Source organism: Mustela erminea, chromosome 18, assembly GCF_009829155.1.
Source record: "Mustela erminea isolate mMusErm1 chromosome 18, mMusErm1.Pri, whole genome shotgun sequence".
Taxonomy (NCBI): Eukaryota; Metazoa; Chordata; class Mammalia; order Carnivora; family Mustelidae; genus Mustela; species Mustela erminea.
Window position 1 is genome coordinate 50,376,317 of NC_045631.1, and position 19,729 is coordinate 50,396,045.

The 19,729-nt window shown below is 48.5% G+C and overlaps 3 protein-coding genes across 8 annotated transcripts in view; 2 read left to right on the top strand and 1 right to left on the bottom strand.

Annotated features, from left to right (window-relative positions):
• AMZ2 (archaelysin family metallopeptidase 2) overlaps positions 1-14,329 on the top strand; it is a 28,690-nt gene extending 14,361 nt beyond the window's left edge. Inside the window, exons 10-11 of one of the 2 annotated variants that reach the window (XR_004280767.1) lie at positions 1,718-1,830; positions 13,928-14,329. The gene's annotated coding sequence lies outside the window, so the exon portion shown is untranslated. Of the gene's footprint in view, positions 1-1,717; positions 1,831-6,393; positions 6,847-13,927 lie in introns of those variants that run through there. The other variant, XR_004280768.1, reaches the window with a different exon arrangement.
• Positions 1-19,729, top strand: part of ARSG (arylsulfatase G) — a 102,452-nt gene that overhangs the window by 3,716 nt on the left and 79,007 nt on the right. The window contains exon 1 of one of the 4 annotated variants that reach the window (XM_032322244.1): positions 1,745-1,830. The exons of the other annotated variants lie outside the window; for them this stretch is intronic. The gene's annotated coding sequence lies outside the window, so the exon portion shown is untranslated. Of the gene's footprint in view, positions 1-1,744; positions 1,831-19,729 lie in introns of those variants that run through there. 4 annotated transcript variants of the gene reach the window in all.
• Positions 1,828-18,962, bottom strand: SLC16A6 (solute carrier family 16 member 6). Of its 2 annotated transcripts, none has more exons than XM_032322251.1 (6): positions 18,846-18,962; positions 11,594-11,832; positions 9,039-9,182; positions 7,502-7,630; positions 4,067-4,882; positions 1,828-2,951 (listed from the first exon to the last, which is right to left on the bottom strand). In XM_032322251.1, exons 1-6 carry the CDS (start codon positions 18,893-18,895, stop codon positions 2,701-2,703), a joined length of 1,629 nt encoding a protein of 542 aa, XP_032178142.1. In that variant the 5' UTR covers positions 18,896-18,962; the 3' UTR covers positions 1,828-2,700. The 2 variants fall into 2 exon arrangements, with proteins under 2 accessions (XP_032178142.1, XP_032178141.1); XM_032322250.1 differs by lacking the exon at positions 18,846-18,962 and adding an exon at positions 18,519-18,746.

Consider the following 19,729-nt stretch of genomic DNA (forward strand, 5'->3'; position numbering starts at 1 on the left):
TGTGATGAAATTCAAATGTCAGTATCCATCAATAAATTTTTATTGAAGCAGCTATGCTCGTGACTTTATATATTGTCTTTGGCTGCTTTCACACTGTGGCCGTTGGGCTGAGTCATTGTGACAGAACCCACATGGCCCACAAGGCCTTAAGTATTTACCATCTGGACCTTTCCTCAACAAGTCTGCTGACCCCTGACATGGAGAGTATGCTGTTCACTTAGAGGTGGAGTAGCTCTTAGGACTAGTCTGTAACTGGATATAGATAATCTCCACTATTTATTACTTTTGATAGGCTTAGCTATTACTCTACAGTGACCACGATCTCACTTCATTCATATATTTTTCATTAAGAAATAATCAAGTTCGGGGCGCCTGGGTGGCTCAGTGGGTTAAAAGCCTCTGCCTTCGGCTCAGGTCATGATCTCAGGGTCCTGGGATCGAGCCCCACATGGGGCTCTCTGCTCAGCAGGGGGCCTGCTTCCCCCTCTCTCTGCCTACTTGAGATAATAAAATAAATAAAATCTTAAAAAAAAAAATAATCAAGTTCAACAAATACCTCTTGGAAATGTTTGTGTGTCTCCTGTAGAGGTAAAAGATCTTGCAGAAACGTGAAAAAAAATTGTTTGAAGTGAATCTTCCTTGAGCTTTTATAATTTCAGTTGGATCAAACAATGAATGCCAGAACCTATACAAAAAAACTAATCAGTCTTTTAATAAAAAAAAAAAAGCCATACATTTATTGCAAATCTAGAAGTACCAGAATGTCACAAATACAGAACAAATCAGCAATCCTGTTTTAATTTTCTTCCAAACATTTAAAACTTGATTATTGACATACTTAAATTGGCATATTTTTTTTTCATGCAGTTAACAGAACGGACGTAGAGCCAGTTGCTCAGAAATCAGTTATAAATATTAAATTGTATTGAACATTCATAGTAAAAAATGTTGTAAAGTGCTGAAGTCATGTAAGTTTGCAAGACTGCCACAAGCTCAAAGTCCTTCTCAAGCAGTGACAGAGATTTGCTACATCCACCTTGATTTAGGTGTGTCTGCCACAGACACTTTGTCATTTTCTCCCCTGCCCCCGAGAGTTTTCCAGATTGTCCTATTTTTATGGCTGATAAAATACTATACAAAATGTAGCAGGTGGTGATGAGCTATGCCACTTTCATTTCAGTGCAGAGAAATATTCAAGCTTGTGTGTACCTGTAACCAAACTAGGCTTGTTACATTTTTTCCCCCTGAGTTGTCATAAATTAACAGTAAAGATGAGTAAAAGATGGAGCAGTGAGCGACCGTCACCTGGAGAGTGAGATTCAGTACGTGTAAGTAAGTAGCCACACTTGCCCTCTTTACAGAAAAATGAGAAAATGAGAAATACCTAAACATGTAGTGTAATTCCAAAAACAAACAACAAAAAAACCCAACCAACAGTGAGCAGTTACCTAATAACTGGCAACTAGAGCAATCAAGGTTTATATAAGATGTAAATTGCAACTTGTTAACTCATGATGGTAAAAACACACGTCTCCGCTACCCCATGTGAAATACAGAAATGCTTCAACAGTTAGCGGTTACAAAAAGAAAAGAAATCAAATTCTTCAACAATTCACTGAAATATAATTCCGATCAAAGGAGATCCTCAAGTATTCTTAGGTGATAAAACAGATTATTTTAAAAAGCTAAGGCGATTATTTTCTTCCCCTTCAAACAGCACAGGTGGCCTCTGACCAAACCGAAGAATCATTACAACCTGACCCTCTTACGAGAGTGACTTTACAAGATAAGAAATATTCTTTGAGGCATTGAAAGGATTGCAAAAAGGAGGTAAAAATGATGCTTAGGTCTCAGATTTTATTTCTTTTGATTAATCATCCTAGAATAACTTAATAATAAATAGTGGTTTAAATTAAAGACACTACAGTCACATATTTCTAAGTAATTGAAAGCAACAGGAAACACATTTTTGAATGTCATTCTCTATCTTCGGTGTTGAAATACTTCTGGTAATGACTGGCCATAAAAAGAAGTGGTAATCTTCACATTGATGAAGTAAGTTCAAGTTATGGATCTCTTTTTTTTTTTTTTTAAATTTCTGTTTATTCACCAAATGTTTGGTCTTAAACTGTACTTCATTCCCATGGAATATTTGAAAAACGGAGAGGCCACAGTTGGCGAACGGAGACCTCAGTGTTTTCCAAGGGGGTGTTAAAGTAATTTGCTCATATTTCCAAAAATGAGAAAAATTTTTAAATTATTTAAGTTTTGTTTGTTTGTCTGTTTTGAGTGGCCAATTTCATCTCAGTGATCTGGGCTAATTGTCCTTTTGTAAGCGAGCTGTGTATCACACGCAAGAGCTCTTAAAACCACTTTACCATTTCGCGTCACTATTTTAAAACCAGAATGTGAGCCATAGGGTCCTTCTTTGTATCTCTCGGCTGCTCCTGCATACAACCAGACGTATGTACAGAAGAGTACTGGGTTGTTTTTGTTTTGGCTTAAGAAACAATCGAACGGGAAAACTTAAAAGCGAAAAAAAAAGAAAAAGGATGTTGGTGGTATTCTCGTGTACGTTCCCTTTAAAATGTAGCTTTAAAAGTGGGGAGAGTCGATAGCCCCTGTACCTCCCTGTGCCCCCCGCCACCCCGTCCACCTGCCTCCGGGCCAGCGGGGTGGCGGCCCTGCCCGGGGAGCCTGTCACACGGGCTCCGTTTTCACGTGACCTTTATGCTCATTTTTCCCAAGGTCCATTTCCAGAAAGTCTTCAGGTATGTCTTGTAAAGCTTTCCCACGAGGACTCTCTGCCTGTCCTTCACCCGCAGGGTGACCCTGGCACAGTCCCGTTTTACACGGTCTCACGAGCGCGAGGCACACGGCAGCCACGGCCATGCCGGCGGCGCACGAGTAGAAGGCGCGGCTGTAGATCTTGCTCTGGTCCACCAGCAGCCCTGAGGGGGAACAGTCACAGCTGTTAGCAACGCGGGCACAGTCCCTCGCTCACCCAGGCTCCCCTCAAGTGCAGAAGCTTCTCCATGCCTTTGCCTCCTTCTGTTTTATCTGGGTTTCCGAAAGAAACAGGAGCGGTGACGGTGGGCAGCTTTTCTGGCCTGGGGAGAAGAATCAGTCGGGACCAATAGAGCGGAGGCCACGGGGTTGCTAGCCTATTCCTCACGGACTAATCTGTCCTCGTACAGAACAAAACTTGGGACAGTTAGATGCCTTTTTTTTTTTTTAAGATTTTATTTATTTATTTGTGAGACAGTAAGCATGAGTGATGGGGAGGGGCGTGGGGGGGGTGGGGAGAGAGAGAGAGAAGCAGATTCCTCCTCGCCAACCAGGGAACCCGACACGGGGCTCGATCCCAGGACCCAGAGATCATGACCTGAGCCGCAGGCAGACGCCTCGCCGACGAAGCCACCCAGCGGCCCCTGCATGCTTCTTTGAAAAGGAAATATTTCAAAGAGAAGAAATATTATTATTTCCCCTTGGGTTCACTTCAGGGATCTTTTAAAAGGTGGGAAGATTTCTCTTGTAACAACATTTGAGGACCTATGTCAGGGCTAAGGTATGAAGCACACTCAAGTCCTTCCTACAAGAAATATTGTGTAGAAATGAATTAAGGATCTGCAGAATACGTTCTGGGCCCACTGGCCTCACACCCTTCCTTAGAAGGGCAGATGACTTACCGAAGCCCCTCGGTGCTGCTGTTCCAAAGTCAGGGGGTGGTGGGGGATACGCTGATGGGTGACCTCTGGCACAGCTAAGGCAAGACGGTAGCAAAAAAACAACCCGGGGCAGCCTGGACTGCAGATGTGGGTTCTAATCCCGACCTCGTCACTCATTTACCATATGACTCTTGGCTGACACGCTGTGACCTTCCATTTCCTCATCTATAACTCAAGACTGGCTCAGGTCATCTCTAATCCCTCCAGCTCTGAAATTTGATGGGACTATAAAAAGCAGCCTTTTTTTTTTTCTCTTTTTTTAAGACTGTAACAAGAAGCAAGCACAATTCATAAGGCAAGAGTAGCCAAGGGTTAAGTCTTTTACGTATTTAAATTACCTGCAAGGGGTGGTCCGGCCAGGCCTGCTATGCTCTGAATGAAGACATACACTCCAGCAGCAGAAGACATCCTCTCGATTCCCACAACGTCGTCTTCGGCGAGCAGCGGAATGTGGGTTCCCCCGACTGTTCCAACCATGAACCCGAAAAAGATGCTACATGACATGAGACCCCAGAACTCGGCGGCGAAAGTGAAGGCAAACAGAGACACCATCAGCAAGACGACGCAGATGAGCTCGATGTAGATCTTGCGGATGGGCTCCCGGCTGAGCACACAGCCGGCTCCTATCCTTCCGAAAACTTCGGCGATGGCCATCGTGGATAACAGAAAAGCAGCCCGCTCCTGCTCAATGCCCAGGCTGATGCCCAAGGGGATGATGTACAGGGATGGCGCGAAGAACCCCAGCGTGGCAAACAGACCGAACAACGCGTAACAGATAAAACTTCTGTCTTTCAAGATTGAGAAGTCTAACAAAGGGGCTGTCTGGTGGCTTGGCTTCGAGCCCGTCCCCACGAGGACCTGCTGTGTGTCGCCCTTCGGTCCCAGTTCTGTGTTGGCGTGACTAGGCACATTTTTCGGTGAGGTAGTTAGTTCTACTCCTGAGTCAATGGAGTCTATTGAGGTGCGTGTTTTCTCATTCTCGAGCATATACTGCACTTCTTTCCGACCCTCGTGGGTGGCTGCTTTCGGGGACCCGGGTCCTCGTATGACAATTGGTCTCAGCAGCGCCCCGCAGACGACGATGTTGAGCTGCAGCAGGCCCACGAAGAGGAGGCTGTACCTCCAGCCGATGCTGTCCTTCAGCGCTGTGATCGCTTGGGTGAGGGGGGCGGAGAGGAAGCAGAACTGAAGGTCAGAACCCGACTCAAGACCCGGGAGAAAACAGCGAGCCGACATGGGGATTCAGACTTAGGACCGCCATAGGAACGTACTGGGCCGTGCGAACGCAGCCCACCTGCCCTGTAGGCTTTATCCTCACAGCCGATGCTCTTAGGAACGAGGGAAGGAGAAAACGGGTGCAGGGATGGTCAACTATAGAGCAATGCTCAGAGGCCGAGGCCCCCAGGAGAGCTTTGGAGGGTGCGTTTTGCCAGGTGGCAGCGGAAGATGTGAAATCAGTTGGAGACCTACTTGCAGGCTGGGTGAGCAGCAGCCCGCAGGCCCAACCCGGGCTGCTGCCCGTCTCTGATCATAAAGCCTCCCCCGGGTGCAGCCACGCTCCTTGGGCTGATGTGCCGAGTGGCGGCTTCTGAGCTGGGACCACAAATCTGAGGGCTTCTGACAGCTCCTCATGGTCCCGCGAAAGCCCACAGTATTCGCTGTCTGGCCTTTTAAAAATAGAATTTCCCACCTCTGAGCTTGATCACTGTCCCTGCACTCCTGCGATCCTTAGTCGTGTCGGGCTAAGTAAAAGGATAAACGCACACTCCAAGAGCTCCTGGTTATCCCAGAATGTAACGATGCCAGGGTTCTAGGGTTTCTGCTTACAGACTGTCCTTTACTCCCAGAGTCCTGCTCCTTCCCACCAGGAAGCTGGGTCCTCGGCTGCTGGACACCGTTAGCGGGGGGTGGGGTGGGGTAGGGGCAATGGCCACAGGAAGCCTAGAGCCCCACAGTGATAATCAAACAACACAGGCCTCACGAGACCCTGAAAATACCTCATAATCAACCCTGAAAGGTTAAATGATATTCAGTAGAATTTTATTATAGTCTAATTCTTTGAGAGCATGTCTACGAAGATATACTAAGCTGGTTATCCAGAAGATAGGCTTAGCAAGGCGGCCCCACATTCCTTGTGGGGAGCATTTATTTTATTTTATTTTATTTATTTATTTATTTATTTTTAAAGATTTTTTATTTATCTGACAGAGATCACAAGTAGGCAGAGAGGCAGGCAGAGAGAGAAGAGGAAGCAGGCTCCCTGCAGAGCAGAGAGCCCGATGTGGGGCTCGATCCCAGGACCCTGGGATCATGACCTGAGCCGAAGGCAGAGGCTTAACCCACTGAGCCACCCAGGTGCCCCGGGAGCATTTATTTTATAGCATGTTTTTATACCTCCCACTCCTCCCTCATGTGGGAAACTTCCAATTGCAAAATACTTTAGGCTTGGGTATGATTATTATTATTTGGTATTTATTTATTTACTTATTTTAAGTAGGCTCCATGCCCAACGTGGGGCTTGAACTCACAACCCAGAGATCAGGAGTCCCAGGCTGTACCCACTGAGCCAGCCAGGCGCCCCTAGGCTTGGGGGTGTGGAGATGCTGTATGCTCATCTGGCAAAAATTGGGTGTAATTTTCCTTTCTCTATTTCGCATGTCTTGAGGGCCTACCGGGACCCAGGGAGATGGCCCGCGCTAAGGAACAAAGGCGACCAAGAGACAAGATACAGTTTCTACCCTCAGAGGGCATTCACGAGCAGTGATGCTCCCCTTGACATGTTATTGTGAAAAATTTTATGTGGACAGTAAAGTGGAGCGTGCCTGCCTGCCCTTCGCCTGAGTTCGATAACATGTCCTCTCTCTCTGCCTGTCTTCCGATACATTTATATGCATACACACATTCAGTTTTCTGAACTACGTGAAAAGCTTCAGACATTAGGACATGTCACCCCTAAATACTTCAACATTATCTCCTTTGAACAAAGCATCTGTCTACTGACACATTCTGAAGAAATGGCAGAGTGAGAAATGAATCTGGGTCTCCAAGGTTAACTGTCTACTACTCTTTGGAGAGTAATTCACCTCCTGATGTTGAAGTAGCAAAAAAAAAAAAAAAACAACAACAAAAAAAACCAGCGATAAAAATTTTGCTGGGAGGGTGCCTGGGTGGCTCAGTCAGTTAAGCGTCCGACTTTTGATTTTGGCCCCCATCATGATCTCGGGTCGTGAGATGGAGCCCCGCGTCTGGCTGGCCCTGGAGCCTGCTCGAAATTCTCCCTCTCCCTCTGCCCCTTCCTCCTCATGCGCGGGCATGCCTGCGTGTGCTGTCTCTCTCTCTCTCTCAAAAATGAATGAATAAATTTTTCTTTTTTTTTTTTGCTGTGAGATTACCCACTCACAGATAACAAAACTAACTATTAGCATATGTTAAATCCACGCTGAATGTGGTTCTTTAAACGAAGGAGAGAAATCACAGTATGAATGACCTCAGATCCTCACGGCATTTATTTTGCAAAGGAGGTTTCAAACCTTCCCACTGAGTATGTGTCTTGCGTCTTCCTATTTATGTCAACTCGGATTAGTATTAATGGCGTCTGAAATCCTAAAACAGGATTAGGGAGGACAGATCCTATAAACGCGCTGGAGGACAGAAGGCAAATAACCTCTCCCTGTGCAGAGAGTTCAAGTCCCCCCTCCGCCGCCCGTTGGCGGGAGCTGCCGAGCGGCTGCCCCCAGCCCAGAGGCCCCCGTGGACGACTGCGGTCCGCCTACCTGGGGCGAAAGCAAACATCGCGAAGCATTCTCCCGTGGAAGCAACTGCAGTGACCATGGAGCGCTTCTTGTCAAAGTACTGAGATAGGATGGTGACAGTTGGTAGGAAGCTAAAGCAGTATCCCAAACCTGGAAGAAAGCCGGGGAGAGCAGTCAGAGCCCCGCCCCGACTGATCCCAGAAGGATGCATTCCAAGAGTCGGGATTTTTGTGTTTCTTTTTGTTTTAATATTCAATTCAACGTACGCATGTATGTATGCACTTTAGGGATCTCTTAGTTTTATTTATTTATTTTTAAATATTCTGTGCCATGTCAAAAAGACATTTTTGGTTTCCCAAAAGATTATGTGCCAACAAGGACTTTGGTCACAATGCATGACGATTTGACAGTGATACCAAAGAAGTTAACAACCAGACAATCTAATCTCTTGGCAATCCAAACAGTCCATTTCTGAAATAATTCCTGGGCAAAAGGGGAAATAGAAGCTGCCATTATAAGCTATTTGGTGGGGCAGGAGGCATTTATTTTTTTAAATCATAAGTTCTGGGAGCCAAGAATTTCATTCTGGAAAAAGGTGCTGTAGCAAAAAATTAAGCAAAATAAAATAGGTTTCATTAGAGTTCTAGAGAAGCTATAACCATTGTTTGGGGATGCTAGGGGAATAAACTGTTTTCTGCCCCCCCCCCATTTTTTGGCATTAAAACAATTTCTATAATTCACAACGGACAGACTGTTATCGAATACAGTTTTAAAAGAAGACTCATATTTAGAAATAAATGAGGTTTGTTAAGTGCAGAAATATAGGAAAAGTGCAGATCTTCACAATATACGTATATCATCATAAGTACCACGCGGACTCCTTTCAAAGGGAAAAAAAGTTTTCTTGCTGCGCTCTCCGCTATGCCCCAGAAGGCTCGTATGCCCATTGTGGAAATACCCGCTAAAGAAATTCACATTTTACTTTGTGGAAACGATGCCTTTTGGCTGCAAACTCATGCAAGAGAGAAGTTCTCTTTCTCATGGGTAAATTTTTTTTTAAAGATTATATTTACTTATTTGACACAGAGAGAGATCACAAGTAGGCAGAGAGGCAGGCAGAGAGAGAGGGGGAAGCAGGCTCCCCGCTGAGCAGAGAGCCCGATGCGGGGCTCGATCCCAGGACCCTGAGATCATGACCTGAGCCAAAGGCAGAGGCTTAACCCACTGAGCCACCCAGGCACCCCTCAGGGGTAAATTTTACACAAGGCTTATAATTCCTCAATTGGACAGTTGACCCCAAAATTCTTTGGGTTTCTTAAAGTTTTTAAAATTTTTTAAAAACCCTTCAAAAACTCCGCGGCACTAGGAGGAGTTTCCCGTATCCCCTGGAGTCCATCCATCTTGGTTCAGAACCACTGATCGGGGACACTATTAACTTCGAAGAAAAAAAAAAAGAGAGAAAGGGAGACAGAAGGACTCTTGGGGCTGGACCCCCTCCTCCCCCTTCCTGTTCTTCCGATTGGGTATTTGAACTTGCGAGCCCAGGAGCAGCCCTTACCGGAGACGACGCCGATCGAGATATACATGTGGTAGAGCTCCCGGGAGAAGGAGGCCGTCACCATTCCTGTGCTGACAAGCAGGCCCCCGGCCACCACCACCAGACGGTGTCCGAAACGGGTGCTCAGGACAGCAGAGAGGGGAGCTGCAGATAAGGACCATAATGTGATCTTTTATTTTTTATGTTACGATTTTATTTTATTTTATTTTATTTTAGAAAGAGAGCGAGCGAGAGAGCAGGGGGAGGGACAGAGTGAGAAGGAGAGCGAATTCTCAAGCAGACGCTGCACTGAGTGCGGAGCAGACCTGGGGCTCGATCCCACCACCCCGAGATCAGGACTTGAGCTGAAAGCAAGAATCAAACCTCAACCGACGGAGCCACCCAAAGGCCTCCGGAATGTGACACTTTAACTCCAAAGGCAGAAGCATTAGCTTTCTTAACATTCCTTTGCTTAGGGCAAAGGAGCCTGGTGGCTCCATCGGTTGTGTGTCTGCCTTCAGCTCAGGTCATGATCCCAGGGTCCTGGGATGGAGCCCCCTGTGGGGCTCCCTGCTCGGCCGGGAGTCTGCTTCTCCCTCTCTCTGCCTCCCTCTGCCCGCCCCCCACCCCATGCGCTCCTGTGTGCGTTCTCTCTCTCAAATAAATTAAAAAAAAAAAAAAAAAGATTCTTTCTCTTAAGTCTTGAACACGGAGGGATGATGTGCTGTCGATATATAACGCATTTTACACAATGCTTATAATTGCTCAATTGGACAGTTGACCCCCAAATTCTTTCGGTTTCTTAAAGGGAAAGCCAGACTAACAGTACAGAACTTATAGCGATATTTTTTGATAAAAGTGACATGAACTTGCCATGAACACCTATAAAGTTAGATATGCATTTAATGTCTGTTATTCTGCCATAAAAATGGGCTTTCCCCTGATGGCTTGAATTGTTTCCTTTTGCTATAGTCACTGCTTTGGATTCCTTTTGAAAAAAGCTCCAACTGGGGTCAGTTTCTAGCTCAGTTTCATCGGACTTTTCTGAAAATGGTATGAAAGTCCCTGAATTCTCCGTTGAACACCCCAAAAGGAGGACAGCCGTGGGATAACTAATTCAGAGTGGCCGATCAATTGTCATCCATTGAGCTTCTCTGATCCCTGCAGAACATTTAAGTCTGACAAATCGTTTCCCAGTGATACGTTACTCGGGCTGACCCTGATGCTGACTGGAATATACAGAGATGAGGGAACCTTTGAGAATTGGGTAAAAGAGCAACACGGAACATGCCGGATAGAGGAGGGGAAAAAAAAGGACTAAATTTTGTTGGGGTTGGTGCATGTAAGTCTCATGTTAGTAGAATATAAACTGATATTGAACACAGCTCATAATGAAACCACTCTTGTCAGTTTTAGGTGGTTTGTTGGCTCAAAGCATAAACTACTATAATTATAGCATTTAGGAGATCTATTTTCTGGTATAATAGTATTAACTGGAAATTTCTTGTTGACCGTATTGTTGTTTTTGGTTATAAAAGAGCTCAAAGCAAAGCTTTGGGCATTTTCTTTTTATGTGGATGACCAAAGGTAAAATTTTTAATTCTAATTCACTTATCACTCCAAGAAAGTCAACTTTCCACAACTAAAACATGAAGTATCTTAATACTCAGTGAAGCCAGAACGAGGAACCCTTCTGTGAAGCTTGCAAGACAGAATATTAGGTGTTGTAAGATAAGTTTGTTACTCGGTAGGGAAGGACAGGGGAGCCGCCTCTTTAAGACATTGTATGGCTGAAAATTAATTAGAATTAAAGAAAGAAAACTTTAGCGGTAAGAGCGCCATTGGCAGGATATTAAAGTCAAGGAAGTGTAAGGTCAGCCCCACTGGCTTTCCGAGGGGAGTCCAGTGGCCGTGTTTTCTGGGAAGCCCTCAGTGCGGCCCCTGGCAGACGGAGGGACCATCATGAGAATCAGGCCCGTAGGGGATTCAGGGAGAAGGAGCATGTTACAAGTTCTCAAACCCCACTTTCTCCAGTGCTGTTGGACGCGGGAGTCCTGAATGGTGGCTAGCCGGTGTTAGGGAAGCAGGTGTCTGGAACTCACCCCTCTGGATGAGGTTTGTCACTGTACATCATACGCTCTTTCATACCTCTTGTTCTTCCTCACGTACCCACATGTCACGTGCCTAGCCTGTTTGCCAGACATGTTTTTACGAGACCAGGGCCTAGGACACCACGTACTTTTGCTGTTGCTTCTTTGGAAAATGACTCTACAGGATAGGGGTTTACTGTTGGCCTCAAAGTCATCTACCGTGTCCTAAGAGTGTGCATACAGCAGGTGTTTAATGTATGCGTGTATACACTGAAGGTCATCAGGCAAATCAGGCCCTTTCTTTCGGCATCTCTTGTTTCTCGCCATCCCCAAGCTCCTGAAAACCTTTTGACTTATTTGAGGCTAGAAAGGGCCCACAGGTCATCGAAGGAAATGCTTCGGAAACAGGATGGGTACCATTACGTAGTTAAGCCAATGAAAACCGACACATGGTTACATGTTGCTTAAACAGGAAGAGGTACTAACCTGTAAATGTTAAGACAAATACACATATTGATATGACCCAGGAGATCCTGCTGTTAGATTCATCAAAACTGTCCATTAAGTCATTAAAGAAGACGCCAAATGACTTGACGATGCCGTAGGTAAAGACTTCAACGAAGAAAAAAGACACAGCTACCACCCAGCCCCATCCTCCATCAGGCACTTGAGTATAAACATTGGCTGTGGAACAAAGCTGTGATGTCTTTTGGGTCATTCTTAATCTGAAATAAAAAAAATTAAAAAAAAAACACAAAAACTCAGACCAGCAATAGCATGAGGGTCACTCTGCTAACCCTTTAGCCAACATTAATAGACAAGAACTACTTACCACATTTCTTAAGGCGGTGAATATTTAAATAACATGCAGTTACTATAAAGTCTTTGGGTAACAATTACATATTTATTTTATGGTCACAGCTAGGAAGTGTTACTTCCAAATTATTTTGTGTTAGTATTATCTGTGGAGTCCCCAAAGAATCTGGAAGCAAGACTTTCCAGCTGTGACAATAAATGGGAAAAACAAGCAAAAGGAATCAGAACAGCATAGGTAGAGGCAGCCCAAAGAACACAGAATGGCCACCAGACCCAAGCACTGATGCTGACCGTGAACTTGAAGACAAGTTAGGTAAAGGAAGCTTGAACTGATCATAAGGCATGTCTATCAGAACTGAAGCCTGGAAACTAGGAGGTTAGCCACTACTGACATTCCGTCTAGCACCTTCTATGGGATAAGTGTTTGGGACGTCCTATAGACACCCTACGCGTCTCTGCTTGATGCTACTGGCCATTCAGAGCGTTGATCCCACTTCCCGCTCAGTCAGCAACATTCTGATTATGATCTGGGGTCCCCTGGGGATGTAACTACACGTGAGAACTCTGTCTTCTGGGAGTTTGTTGAGCATGAGGAAGTTCCTCAGAGTTGATCACCATTTGATGTATCAGCAATTGACAAATAAATACTCTAGGATACAGTGGCCAAAGGAAGCAATATAGATTCGTAGGGCCTGGACAGCCAGTTAACCTTGCCAAGTTCCCTCTGACCTCAATACGCTTTTCTGCAACAAACAGCAGACCCAACAGACCTATGCTCCTAACCCACTAGTAAGGGGAAAGAAACACCATATTTAATCCCGGAGGGAGGATGGGTGAACTTGCCCCTCCCCCCGGGTTCTAGCACACATTTGCAGAGCCCCCTGCAGCGACATGCACTTTGAAACAGTGATATGATATGTTGGCTAATTCAACATAATAAAAAAGTAATTTTTAAAAAGTAAAAGAAAAAAACAAAACAGTGATGGGTTTTTAGCCCAACCTCAAATTAGTATCTATAATAATACGTGAGTCCCTGGTCCTTATTTAAGACTTCTCTACGATCACACAGTTGTATACAGGTGAATTTTTCTGGATGCGTGGGTGGCCTTTTCCTGGCTGTAACTTGCCATGTGCGAGTACTAAGGCAGGTTTTACTGATAATGCAGAGGGTAACTGAGAAAATAAGAGGGTACACCCTGCTCTCTCCAGTCGACCTGCCCAGTTCTGGGATTAGGATCTAATATTTAGAGTTTACTCTGTCCATCTTAAAAAGCAGCAAATCTGACCTAACTTAGTAGTGCTCATCCTCTCGAGGGCGCCATTCCCACCGTAGCCCGGGTCTCTAAAAGGACAGTATATTCACTTTCTGTCCTTTACTGTTAAATATTTGATGGAATGAAATAGGGCATAAGATGCTTAAAAAAAGCTTATGCTCTCTGCGGCAGACCTCTGCGTTTTGATGTGCGTCAGTGTGTCCTTCCTGAGAGCACTTGCAAAGCGGGGGAGGCCAGTTAAATGTCTCAGGGTGTAGGCTGAGCACTGACAGAACAGTTTTGCCACTGGTCTTCCCCAGCATGGAAAGCAGCTGATTTAAGGTGGAAGCGGGGGGAGGGGGGGCCCTCCCCGACAGGAGGTTTTCACAACGCCCCTCCAGCATCAGACTTCCAAAACTCCCTCCCAAGAGGAGGGCAGCTGTGGCAGAGGAGTGAGATAGGGCTGGGCTTGAGATCTAGAAGGCCAAAAATAAAATAAGAAGTACTTTCCAGCAATATGGTCTATCTAGTATTGAGTGTTTATCCTTAGGGAGAGGGGAGGGGGAGGTATAGCGAGCCCACAGTTTAGCTCCTTCTAATCTGTGCCCCCTACCAGGCCATTCATTTGGGCTTTTCCTCTGCGGAGCCCCCGACTCCTTTACCAGCCTAACTGGCTGGCCCCTTGTGTCCCAGTATTAATCTCTTTGAAATGCGGCACTGTTAGGACATTTTTCTGCTCAGTCTTTTTCAGGGGTGTTCCTCTTTCTGAAGGACAAATAAAACCCACGGATGAGCCTGGCTTCCAATGCCTTCGTCGCCGGACCCCACCCTCTTTGTAGCCTTCTCACTTCCACTTCTAAGACTTGACTCAGGCCCGGGTCCAGATGGACTCCTCCTTGCCCTGCGGTCCCTAACCACCTAGTGGTTAACCACCAAACCCTCCCCCACCACCCCCCGGGGGGGCTGGGTACCTCCTTTACAGCCGGCACCTGCCAGGCCCTCCTCAAATCTTGCTTCTAACACGATGCCTCCTCTGACCCACTTCACGCAGGGGCTTCTCTTCCGGAGATCGGTATCCCTTAGTAACGGGACACTGTTTACTTGCATGTTTATCTTATTTGCTCAATTAAATGATAAGCTCAAGGAAAACAAATCCTGGGGCCTTCATCTCTTTGTACCTTCTTCTCCCTTCTCACCTCTAGCCCCTGCACACAGCCGGTATTTGGGTTTTCAGTGAAGTGCCTAGGAGGGGGCCAGGTGCCGTGCTGGGCACCGGGGAGACCCCAGTGAAAGACAGAGGGATGGTCTCTGTCTCTATGGACTTCAGTCTCTGTCGATGGTAATGACAGGAATCCTAAACCTGAAATGTGTAGTAAAACCATCTGCTGTGTCCTTCCAGAGCTCAGCGTGTTTCTAAAAAGCAGTTAGAAGCAGTAACCAAGTCCAAGGGCCTATTAGCACAGTTGTTCTAACCCGGAAGGGTGTCAGACGACCTTGGGGCTCAGGACCAACCTGAATAAAAACGTTGGGATGAAACTGATCCAGGCCCCCAAGAGACAGACTGAAATTTCTCTGTAGCCTAAAACCACTATGGGATCAAGAGACCAGAATCTTTTCGTTGGGACTGCACGTAGGACAAGACAGCAGGTCTTGTAATGAGGAGAGGGTTCCTACCCGTCGTCAGAAGGTTCTGGTGATGGGTGCCTACCTCACGCCCTCTTTGCCCTTTATGATTTGCGGTTTGGATGTGCAATATCGGAGGGGACCCCGACCACAGGGAGCCCAGTGGGGTTACAATGATGGAATGTTAATGCGGAAAGGGGATTTGGAACTCATTTGTTCATCTCATTGTAAAGTCTTACTCGTTTTGCAAAGTGGGGGAACTAACCCCATGGGAATGCGCTTGACCTAAACAGTCCAGAATCAGATCTGTCCCCCAGCTGTCTAAGGAACAGCACTTAAAAGGCCTAGAAGGGGGTATCTTAGGTAGGGATTGTGAGGAATGCCTCTCAGAGACAAAAATATCCTTGACCTCCATTAGTACACAGAGGTTGGCCGGGAGGCTCTTGAAGGTTCATACTCTCATATTCAGCACGGAGTTCTGGGAATCTCCTGATTCCTCAGGCCAAACCTGGTGGCCCAGGGAACCTGGGAGCAAGCAGGAAAGTGCAAATTCTAGATGGTTCTTGTGAATGTAGATGAAGAGTAGTTGGACCCTGCTTAGACCTGATCTGTGGTCACTGGGTGGCAGACCTGACTGCTATCACCTGTGGACTTCCTGAACTCCCTCTTGGTGTTTGATTCCTTTGTTTCTGGAAACTTTGCTTTACATCCCTGCTACTCCCCTAAAGCAAGATCCCAACAGAACTTTCACTTGCATTGTTAGGTTTCTGAGCAACAGAAGCTTTCTTATTAGCATTACTGGGAACATCATAAAGGGAAGAGGACACCCCCAAACCCACTCTTCCTCCAAACATTACGCCTCTGTCATGCTAAAGTGTCGCATCTCCTGTTGTATTTAGCTTTGAAGATAAGACCACAGTCTAGAATCATCCTAGAGTAACCTGGTTTCTGAATGGGATGGGTTTCTGGATGGGAAGCTCTGTGTTTTGTGTTTTCCATGTCCCGAGCACCTAGAAGGGTGGTCAGCAGCTCTTTCCAGACCCACGGCCTGGCAGCGCATTCGGACATAGTATGTGCTCAATAAAATTTCCCTCGACAAGCAGGAGTCTGGGCGTGCCGCTGAAGCAGGGCCTTGCTCTGGCCTTATAAACCCAAGTGGGGAAGTCCCTGCTTGCAGACTACAGCCTTCCCTGGACTCCTCTCCTTTTTTGTACATTTATTCATTCCGGAGGCCAACTGGCTGAAAGTGTCCGGCTCCTCAAAGCTAGAAACAAAGGCGGATTTTGAACTCAGTTACTTAGGACCCTCTGTGAGTTCCAGAATACGAAACACTGTCTGGTTCGGTGTTTTGGTGATGCGAACTCAGCTTACGGAAAGGGGAATTGGCTTACTATGGGGGGGGGGGTCCTAACTGGTGAGGCACGGGGAGGGGCAGAATCCCTTTGCTCCTTGATTTCCTGCCATCAGGGGATATTTTCTCTTCATCTCTGATCTCGCCCTGCCCCAAGAATCTACCGTTCCAACACAGCTTTTGAGCCCGACTTGTTCTGAGTTACACTTCCATTCTTTTTAACTCTTGAGCCCTTTGCGACAAAGCCCATGGGTTTGTCTTGAAGCTCTTGGGCATTATTTGCTGAATGTCTGTTTACCATTAACAGGCTGCACAATCTTGGGGAAATCACTTAATCCCTAAATTTCAACATCTGTAAAGGAGGGATTAGACACAGCAGTCTTGAGGGCCTCTCCCAACTGTAAAATTCTACAGCAGGGCTTCCTGGCAGCCAACCTGCCTGGACTCTCCTGTTCCCCCAAAGGACATCCAACGACCAAATACACTGGGCAGTTTGGAGGATTCCCGGGAGTTTTGGTTGTCTTAACTTTAAATCAGTGAGGCTTCCACCAAGGCGTGGAAATCTGCTCTACCTGGGGACTTCACCATGAGTCCGTTTGTTGAGTAAAGATTTGATCTGGGGGCATCCAGAATGCAAAATATCGGATTATTACAGACCGTTTGAGTGTCACTCCAGGGTCAGTTCAGAGCAAAGTTCAAAATGCAGCCTTCGGATTGAAACGTCTGGGATAAGCCAAGGCTCTCGGCAAACGCCCTGCCAATCTCTGTTCTTCTGGAAAGGCGTAGCCTGGAGACAGCAGCTTTGGACAAGTTGTTTTCAGCCCCAGTTGTCAAAAGCAGTCTGCATTTAGGTGAAGTTCATCGGAATTCTCTATTTAAAAAGTCCCCAGCCTAACCTGGAGGTCTGCCTCAGCAGCTCTGAATCATCGGCTCCCCCCTCCGCTACCCCCATTTTACAAGATCATGATGCTGAAACCTGAACCCCTAGTTTAAGTGTCCTCCTCAGGAGTTCCACTGAGGAGGGTCCATTTTTGGAAACCACAGAAGGAAAATTCACAGTTAGTGGTACTCATTAAGACAGAAGGAGCTTTTCCACTTGGCTGCATTGTTTATTCACGAACTGGAACTCTCTATCTTGGCCACCCTTCCCTTAATTATGAGAAGAGGTATTTCTTTATCCCTGGGGCAGGATGTATTGTTGACCCCAAAAATGCCGCGTAATGGTGCTTGGGACATGGAAGGATGCATTGCTTAGAAATTTCAGCCTAAGCACGTGGTAGTTTTTTGCAGACAAGACACTCATTAGGATTTGCAAAACAGTAAGATTGCTGAGAAATCTCATTCCCAGTGTAGAAACCCTCTCCTGCAAGAAGGAGCTGGCGCAGAGCGTCTAACAGCACAAGCAAAACCAGCTTCCAGGTTGTCAAGTTGTAATGCTCTTCCCCAGTTGGCTTCGGGGAGCTTTTTTTCTAAGACTTACGCCCCCCGCGTTTGGTGACATTTCCTGTGCCATCTAACAAACTTCTGTCACCTGTCTGCCGGGGGACAGTGGGGAGGGGGGCGGGTTTCATTTCCAAAAGAAGAGGAAAAAAGAAAAGAAAAGGAAAAAAAACCTGAAGTTAATAACCCATTTCCTCTGCAAAATCACTCTCCGCCACTACGGAACCGCTCAGCCACCCGGGCGCTTCCCTGCGGTGGAAGCCCCAACCGGGAACCTTGGAAGTTGAGCGGGACCAGACGTCAGGCGCTGACAGCTCTGACGGTCAAGGTGTGGGACCCGCGGTCTGCAAGGCAATCCCTGCCTTCCTTCTGCGGGGTCACGTTGGCTGCCCCGGGTATGTGTGCCAGCTGGGGGCGGAAAGGGGGGCGCAGGGATTCCCACTTGCCCTCGCGCTGCCTCAGTGGCCCGCCTGCGCGCGCGCGCGGGAGCCTGGGGAAGGTACCTCTGACATTTCGCTCTTATGACGCGCAGGCAACTTCATGCGGAAAATCCACGCAGGGGTGAGCCGGACCTCCCCACTCACCCGATGGCCTGAAGCCCCTAGCCCAGGGCTTGGGGGGAGGCACTCCAAACCAAGCCTGCCTCTAGCTATTTTCCGGACCTCAACTGCCAGGGCCACGGGCATTCACTCTCAGCTGCCCACACTGGCTAGAGCGCGTCATCCCGGTGGCCCCGGGCATTCCCAACTGTCAATATTTTTCAGAATAACCTCTCCAAAATGTTAAGATGTGAAGTGGTCTCCTCCCGCCTCCCCCACCAAAATAATTAATCAATCAATCAATTAAGGCTCCCAACACAGATTAAAAAAAACAACCCCACACCCCACAATCAAACTTTTAAACATGTAAAATAATAAAACCAACTCACCAAGTTAGAAGGGAAGAGAATAAACCCCAAAAGGCTCCCAATAAGGCGGAGGCTTGGCCTCCCCCTCCTTATAAGCCGCTCGGTAACATGAGAAAGGTTTAACCCCTTAAGGCGTGGGCCCGAGCCTACCGCAAATTGGCTCCGGCGGGTGAGCACCGGGCGCCCGGCCCGCAGCGCCCCGGCCCCGGCCCCCCACCCACGGCCGCGCCTAGGGCACCCCGGCCACACCCTCCCCCCCGCCCCCCCACCCCGGCCGCCTGCGCCCGGGCCCGGCGTGCTGCTGCCCGCGCCCCGGCCCCGCGTCGCTGCCTATCCCTTATCCTATACCGGCTGCAGCCGGTCTCCGCCGGCCTCGGGGGCGCGCCGCCGCCGACCATGTGCTGCGAGCGCCGAGCGCCGCCAAGGAGGGGGCCGGCCTGGCGCGCGCGCGCCGGCCCACGTGGACCGGGGCCGCGCCGGGCGCGCGCCCGCCCGGGGCCCAGGCTGGGGGTCACGGAAGGTAACGGCGTCGCGGTCTGAAGCCAACCGCAGGGTCCCGCGGGGCCACCCCCGCCTTTGTCGCGGGGGTCCCTGGCCCGCCGACCCGCTCCCCCAACCCGAGCGCGGCCTTGCGCGCCGGCCCGACCGGACCCGGGCGTTTTGCTGCACCAACCGCGGGGAGCGCGGGCGTGCTCGGGGCGCCTGCACCCTCTCCGCCAGCACCCCTGGCCGGGCGCGCGCGGGGCCCCGGGGCCGCTTCTTTTCCCGCAGCGCCCGGGCGCTCCCACCGCCCAGTCCCACCCGCGCCTGGAGGATCTGGGGACTGGCTGGGGGCAGGCGGGGAGAGGGGCGCCGCGGCTAAACCCGCGCGGTGCTCGCGGCTGCGGCGGCTCCGCGTCCGCCCCGGGCGGAACAGGTTCCTTCCAGTTTGGGTGTGAGCTGCGCGCGCGGCGCCGCGAACCCGGAGTTCCTCCTCCAGCGCCCACTTCCCCCCATTTCGTCAACTCGCGCCTGGTTCCCCTTGTGGGGCCGCGGGGGAGGGAGTGCCGCAGTGAGCCCCAGTCAGCTAGTGGCCCGGCTGCTACGCGTCCCTTGCTTTCCCCCGGGTGCAGCAGCAGCAACAGCATCCGCGTTGCGCGAAAGGGATGTGAGCAGCCGGGCTGAGTCAGCATCCCTGCTCGGGGCGCGCGCGCATCCTCCCTTGCTGGCGTTTGGCGACGTGCACACAGGTG

What these genes read in the sequence shown, in the direction of transcription:
- SLC16A6 (XM_032322251.1), bottom strand. Translation starts at nt 18,895, where the DNA reads ATGGTCGGCGGCGGCGCGCCCCCGAGGCCGGCGGAGACCGGCTGCAGC. An exon ending in GCGGAGACCGGCTGCAGCCG is followed by an intron (nt 11,833 to 18,845) that starts GTATAGGATAAG and finishes TTTTTATTTCAG; the next exon opens with ATTAAGAATGACCCAAAAGA. An exon ending in CTCGATCGGCGTCGTCTCCG is followed by an intron (nt 7,631 to 9,038) that starts GTAAGGGCTGCT and finishes GCTTTCTTCCAG; the next exon opens with GTTTGGGATACTGCTTTAGC.